Raw genomic sequence first — 6,900 nt, 5'->3', positions numbered from 1 at the left:
TCCTGAACTTGGCTCCTAGTTTTTTATACTCTCCTTGTGGGTGAATTAAGAATCAAGACCAGGCAGCATTCTAAAGATAGTCCATGCCCGCTTGTGCTTGAGTGAGCTAGCAGATGATCTCACAGAGCAGGAGAGACCTAGCATTTTCCCTGATGTAGGCCAGCCCCTCATTTTAGGGGTGAGGAGACAGACCCAGAGAAGGGTGACACAACTGAGACCACAGAGCTGGTTGGGGACAGTCCCAGTCCACATCACCCCCAACCCGAGCAGGCTCACTGCTGGCTCAGATGGCACCCAGGGACCTGCTCCCACACCACCCTCAGGTCTGGCCTGCTCCTGGGTCTCCTGGCAGATGTCTGATTATCCATTCCTGGACTATTTTGCTCCTATTGGTTTTTCCCTCTTCTTCCCCTTTTTGTCACTGCAGCCCAACTTCTCTGCTTCCAGATACCTGTCTGCTCCCTGCCAGTGCACTGGTGGGCCACAGTTCATCTTGCCTGGGCAAGTCGAAGGCAGAGCCAAAGGAAACCGGAAAAAGAACTTTCAAAGCCTCAGCACACGCCATGACCTCGAGCCCCTCCTCAGGATGAAGACCACTTACGGCGGGGTCTTGGAGAGCAGAGCTATGATGCGGAGGCCTGCCCCGGGGCTGGCTACACCATGCTGCCTGGCAGCCTCGCCTGCCTGGCCCATCAGGCCAAGAAGTGAATGCTGCTTCTGGGCTCTCAGAACAGCAGGTAAAAGCTGAGATAGGCAGGAGATGGGCCAGCACCAGGACGGGGCTGGAGGAGCACAGAGAATAGGCACAGAGCCTGCCAAGTCTGGGGGCTCTCCCTGTGCGACCCTAGCGACCCTCGGGGACTCACTCACCCGACTCCTCCTCGACTCCCCAGCGTTGTCCAGATCCCGCTGAGTAGCTCTTCGAGTATTTACGCTCCTGAAGGCTGATGCTTTATTATTCTTCTTTTTGATGGATTCCATCAGAAGTTTAAAGAATCTAAAACAAGAAGAAAGCCACAAAGCCCTGTGCAGTACCAGCATGTCCACCCCTGCCCTCATTTCGGGGATAGGATGCCGAGGGATTCCCACAGGGGATTAGTGCATGAGATGGAGGCCCAGCCTCTCCTAGCCGCTCACTTTTCCCTACCCGCCGTTTTGGAACTGTCTCTGGCGTGTCAGGACACCGGTTCCACAGCCCAACAGGCCTGGTCTCAGTAGGTGCACTGCCACTCCCGGGGTATGAGTAGGACAGGCAGCTTCCTCAGCTTTAAGCCCCATTGTCTAGAAAATATGGGGATTACTATGTATTCTGCAATCTTGTTTGCTAACGATGAGAAACAACCCTATGTCTGATTCCTCTCACAGCACCTGGCAGAATGGGTGCTTGGTGAAGGACAGTTGTAGGTGTCGCTGTGGTCGCCCTCTAACAAGGAAGGCAGAGTCTACTGTAGGAGAGGGGAACCCCACCCAGGACTAGGACCTTCCCCTGCCCACCACCTGCAGCATCTCCAGAAGGTGGTGTTGCTCTGGCCAGAGAACTCCCATCTCCTTGGTGTGGGAGCCCCAGCAATGTGATGAAAGAACAAGGACTTCGGAAGGGCTCATCAAAATTTCGAAGGGCAGGGATAACTTAGCTTGTGGCAATGAATCGTGTCAACAAGTTAGAACCACACCAATTTAAAAGAACCAAGCTGAAGCTCAGAACCTGGCCCCCTGCCACTTCCTCCAGAGCCATCTATTTTTAGGTCCTCTTAGGATCCACCCTGTCCCCTCCATACCACTTCTTTCCTCATGTAACCCCTTGCCTGTCTTTTCCAACAGGCCAGAATAGCACACCAAAAAGGGCTGCTTGTGACTGTGAGAATCGGGTCCCTCACACATCCAGCCGGCCATCCCATTTTCTCTGAGCGCCTATACTGCGCCCAGCATGTGCCAGCCCTGGTGGCAAAGCAAGGACGAAAAGACAGACTCCAGGCCCTCAAGGAGCTTAGAGTCTTCATTTGAAAAAGTAGGCAGGTCAAATGTATACTATTTTGCTCATTAAAAACAAAAGAATGCCCCTCATCTTCCCTAATATTATTATTATGTTTTTCTTCCCCCTCCGCCCCACCCCGAGATGGAGTCTCTCTCTAATCCCCCGGGCTGGAGTGCAGTGGTGCGACCTCGGCTCACTGCAACCTCCGCCTCCCGGATTCAAATGATTCTCATGCCTCAGCCTTCTGAGTAGCTGGGATTACAGGAACGCACCACCATGCCCGACTAATTTTTCTATTTTTAGTAGAGACGGGCTTTCACCACGTTGGCCAGGCTGATTGTGAACTCCTGACCTCAGGTGATCCACCTGCCTTGGCCTCCCAAAGTGCTGGAATTACAAGCATAAGCCACTGCACCCGGACCCCAATATTATTTTTTAACTTTTTAAAGGTATACGTGGTTTGCCCTTGGCAGAAAAAAAGCCCCCTCATCCATTAATCCAGAGAAGAGCTTGTTTACCAGGCACTGGGGACAGGAACAGGATGGCCAGATGAGAGGAGGCCGGGCTTGACTTTAGAAAGATACAATCCCACTGGAAAGAGGGGGCAGGAGAGATGTTTCTGTAAGGACAGGTGCAGGTTAAAGTCCTGATCCTGCCATAGACTGGAGAGGAGGGCCTTGATCTCATCTGCAACATGGGATCACTCTCACTCCGCGCCCGAGGCTACTGTGCAGAGCAGAGGAGATGGAATGAGGCGGAGTGGGGGTGCGGGGCTCAGCTGCTGCCACACACAGGGCTGCTTCCCTCAGCTGGGCGCCCCAGCCTGTCTCACCTTGTGGCAATGTCATGGCTCTGATGCTTTTGCCCCCAGCATTTCACATCCGGCTTCAACTCTAACTGCCCATCTGCTCCCTCCACCCCGTGCACCCTCTGGGCCTTTGCTTGAGCGGCTCACTCTGCCAGTAACTTCCCTGGCCAATATCTACCTACTGAAGCTGTACTCATCCTTCAAGGCCGGGCCTCAGCAGCTGTAACTCCTCCAAGAAGCCCTCCCTGATTCCCCCAGTTGGGGATGCTTTCTGCCTTCCCTGCCTCTTTTGGTGACCAGGACTTGTGGAGAACATAGGAGGGAAGCAGGTGAGGAGGCAGAATGAACACCTGGTGAGTAAGTGGTGGGTATGCGACCAGTGTGCCAGTATTCCTGGAGGTGCAATTTGCCCTTCTGTGGTTTTGCCAAGAGCAGGGGAACTAATGGCCCACAGTGACTGCCTTCTCAAGGTTGTGCAGTTCATCAGAATGTAGCAACCGAAAGGGAACAGGAGGGGCAGGGGCAGAGAAGCCTCCCATCCCACGTAAATAATTACGAACAGAGCACATGACCCCTGGTGGTTTCTGAATGCTCCTGGCAACAGCTCCACCACCTGCTGTTTTGGAAAGTCAGATTCACAGAAGCTACAATTACAGACTGTCAGCTGGGTCTTTTCATGGCTGGGGACCAGAGGCCAAAACTTACAGCCCCTAACTCCTAGCTCAGTGCTCTTTCCACTTCACCTCCCTGGCCACCTGCCAGACAATTTACACAAACAGCCAACGTGACGGGTGCCAGTGCAGAGATCTGGGGGGCCTTCTACGCTTGTATAGCTCTACTAGGGAACCATCTGTCTCGTGCTTTTTTTCTCCAGGCTCTGTCAAGGGTCTCATGACCCCACAGCTGGGAGAAGGGAGGGTGGGAGCAAAGAAAAAGAAAAGGAGGGTGGCAGAGAGGAAGGAAGGGGGAGGGAAGGGAGAAAGGAAGGAGAAAAAGCTTCTTGGGGGTTGGCTGCTCTTTTTAAAGTGCACTCACACTTCCTCCCATTTCCTGTGGGCGGCCAGAGGCCTGAACGCAGCTGCTCTGCTGCCTGGGGCCTGACAAAGGGAGTCCAGACTGCACCCTGCTCATCTACTGCCTCATCTTTTAGCTCTGCCTAACCCCTCAGCCCCATTCTGCTGAGTCCTTGAGGCCACCTCCACCAAAAGCTACTGCGCATGGCTTTATTTATCATGGCTTTTCAAGTGCACAAGCAAAACACAGGGAGGAGTTGAAAAAGTACTTCACGGCTGGGAACAAGCCAGGGCTGTCCCTCATCAGGAAGAAGCCTTAAAAAGTGATTTCCTATTTTCAATTCCATGAGGTAATATAAGTAAAAAGAACCCCAGCATCGGCTGGCGACGGCCTCGTGCCAACCTACCTGCTGGGCAGGCCTGGGCCTCCTGTGAACAGAACTGGGGCAGAACATCTAACTCCGCCCACCCTTAGTTATTCTCAAGAGGCCATGAAATCCGAATTCCCATTTCCCAGAAAACCGCTGCCAGGCCAGCACAAACGCCCCCTGCACTTGGTAGTTACGTTCCTCGCTGTTAATTAAGGAGCCAGCAGGCGGGTGCACACAGCACTCCCCTGCCACTCTGCCCAGTGCCCAGATAGCATGGAGGACCACTCGACAGAAGGAATGTTCTCAGCCCAGGCCGGCACCAACGCAGGTGCTCCTGAGGCCCAGCCAACAACAACTTCACCAAGGGCTCATGAACTGGGGCAGGAAGCACCTGGCCAGTGACCCCCATCCAAAGGACTGAGTTCACATCCAAGCTCCTCCACCCCAAGACCCACCATCCCAAATGCCACCTGCACAGAGGGTTGGCTCGAGGCCAGGCCCCATAAGGTGAGAGGGCAGAGGGCTGAGGACAGAAAAGTCGTACTGTGTTGCCCACGCCTGCCCCTGTGACTCAGCGAGGAATGGGCATGGCTCAGTATGTGTTTGTGGGATGGCTGAGTGCAGGGAGGTTTCTGCTTCTGCTCTGTCATTGCTTCTCTATCTGAGCAGCTCCCAGAAGGCCCAAGAACTGGTCTAGATTAGAGGCAGTGGTCAGTGGCCTGTGGCCAGATCCTGCAACAGATGAGATCCATCTGGGCCTTACTGGGCTTTTAAAAACACATGAATTTAGTTGCTGATGTTTAAAAGTCAGGAGACCTCAATTATATAAAAGCAAAGGCAAGTAAACAAGTGACCCAAGAAAGAAAAAAAAAGTAGGGGGTGGGAAGCTTGTTTTCTTTTTAAATCAAGATGTGGCCCCCCCGGCCTCCATTCCTGCATGGTAACAGGTGCCCCTTAACACAGGTTCCACACTCTTCAGTCTGCTGGGGGCCTCCAAGCCTGCTTCACTGGCCTGTCACCTGCTGGACTATGCAGCCTGTTTGTGTTCACACTTCACCGTCTAGGGTGAGTCAAAAGTGCTTCGTGGGCCCCTCCAGGCTTGCCCCAGTCCCCAAAAAGCCCATCCTCCTGTTCCCTGGAACTCAGCCTTGTGGCCTCTGCTTTTCAAATATCTAACAGTAACTTGAACTTGAGACAAAAGTTCCTTTCCCTACTGGACAGGAACTCGGGACAGGAACTCGAATTTCTCTGGAGGCAATCCTGGTTATAGAATGGAGATCTAACAGCAGCAAGCCACCCGCACATTGTTCATTATTCACAGAATCTGAATGCATCAGGAACCACATTATACTGCCTGGAGTAACATCCTAGCAAACATTAACAGCATGTGCTGCTCTGACACCACACAAGCACTGCTTTGATGGTGCTCCCTTCTCTTTACCACACCCACATTTCCATGTCTTAATGCCTGCAAGCCCCGGAAGATAAGAATCGTGACGTCAACTCAAGAGAAGAAATGGGCTCAGGGAGTGACATGTGGCTAATAAAGTCACACCCACAAGGCAGACTGGGGGTCAGGTTTCCAGATCAGGCTGCAAGGCCCTCTGTTTCCTAAACACTTCCCTTGAAGGGCTCATTTGGGCAAAGGCACTCAATCTCTAGGAGCCTTGTGGCTAGGTGCTTCCTGCCCCAGTTCAAGCGCATTCTCTGGGTCAAGGTCAATGACAATCACAGCCTGAGCCCTGACCTTGTTTCCATGAAGCGCAGGATGTCCTCGGGTCTCAGGCACTTCTCCTGCTGGTAATATGCATGTGGCAGGAACTGAAACCGCAGCTGGTACACCCGGAATTTGTTCTGTTTTTCTTCCATACAGAAGGACTCCTGGACGTCAATTTTCTGCAACACCTGGAACCAGACGGACAGAGAGAACTTGACTTGTTCAGGTCCTAGGTGACTGTGCAATGTGAGTGGGTTACGAGGCCCAAAGGTTTACAGAGACAGCAGCTGAGATCACAGGCCAAACCCCAAAGAAACTCTGGTGAGCTATACTGGTGTGGATCTGCTGGGGGGCCCACAGCCTGCAGTCACCTCCAGAGAGTGGCCTGAACCTCCTAGGAGTGTCCTCAGAAGAGGTGGTAGGCAAACTCAGGAAATGGTTTATTTTTCAGGCACAGGAGGACGCTGTGGAACTAATGACTTTCTTAAAAGCTTCCTGATCCATCTCTGCTCACCACCTGGCAGAGACAGCTTATCTCTCATTGGTGGGAATCTGAGCCTAGGGTCAGAGCAGTAAGCAAAGCCTGTTCTTCACACATGGGGAGGATATGGGAACATGCCTTCACCACATATGCAACCCGGGAAGGAGAGACATTACCTCCCCTAAGCACACCCTGGTGAGTTGCTTCTTGAGGCTTTTCACTCTCTTCAGGGCTTTCTTGGTGTTGAGCACAGGCACGCTCATCATGGGCGTCTTGATGTTGGCACTGGCCACCATGAGAATCTCCCGCAACCTGTCACAGAATAAGGGCACATCCAATCATGAGTGGCAACCAGACCTTCTGTTTGGGTGCAGCTTCTCCTAATGATGTCAGAGTTCTGGGATCTGAGAGAGGCCTGGGGATCTCACAGGGATAATATGCTAGATCACAGAATCCCAGCTCTGGTCCCGTGTGCAACAGTAAGGGACTCCCCTGTCAGTTTCCTCCCTGGAGTGCCCACTCCTTGTGCTCAGGG

General features: G+C 52.9%; 1 protein-coding gene across 1 annotated transcript; it reads right to left on the bottom strand.

Annotated features, from left to right (window-relative positions):
- Positions 1-597: 597 nt before the first annotated feature.
- Positions 598-6,863, bottom strand: LOC116465126 (DNA-directed RNA polymerase I subunit RPA1-like). Its single transcript, XM_032148317.2, has 3 exons — positions 6,542-6,863; positions 5,915-6,072; positions 598-997 (listed from the first exon to the last, which is right to left on the bottom strand). Exons 1-3 carry the CDS (start codon positions 6,659-6,661, stop codon positions 598-600), a joined length of 678 nt encoding a protein of 225 aa, XP_032004208.1. The 5' UTR covers positions 6,662-6,863.
- Positions 6,864-6,900: the final 37 nt, after the last annotated feature.

The sequence above is a fragment of the Hylobates moloch genome, unplaced genomic scaffold (genome assembly GCF_009828535.3).
Source record: "Hylobates moloch isolate HMO894 unplaced genomic scaffold, HMol_V3 SCAFFOLD_3277, whole genome shotgun sequence".
NCBI lineage: Eukaryota > Metazoa > Chordata > Mammalia > Primates > Hylobatidae > Hylobates > Hylobates moloch.
The sequence above is the reverse complement of the archived record's forward strand: the minus strand, read 5'-3'. Positions and strand labels throughout refer to the sequence as shown.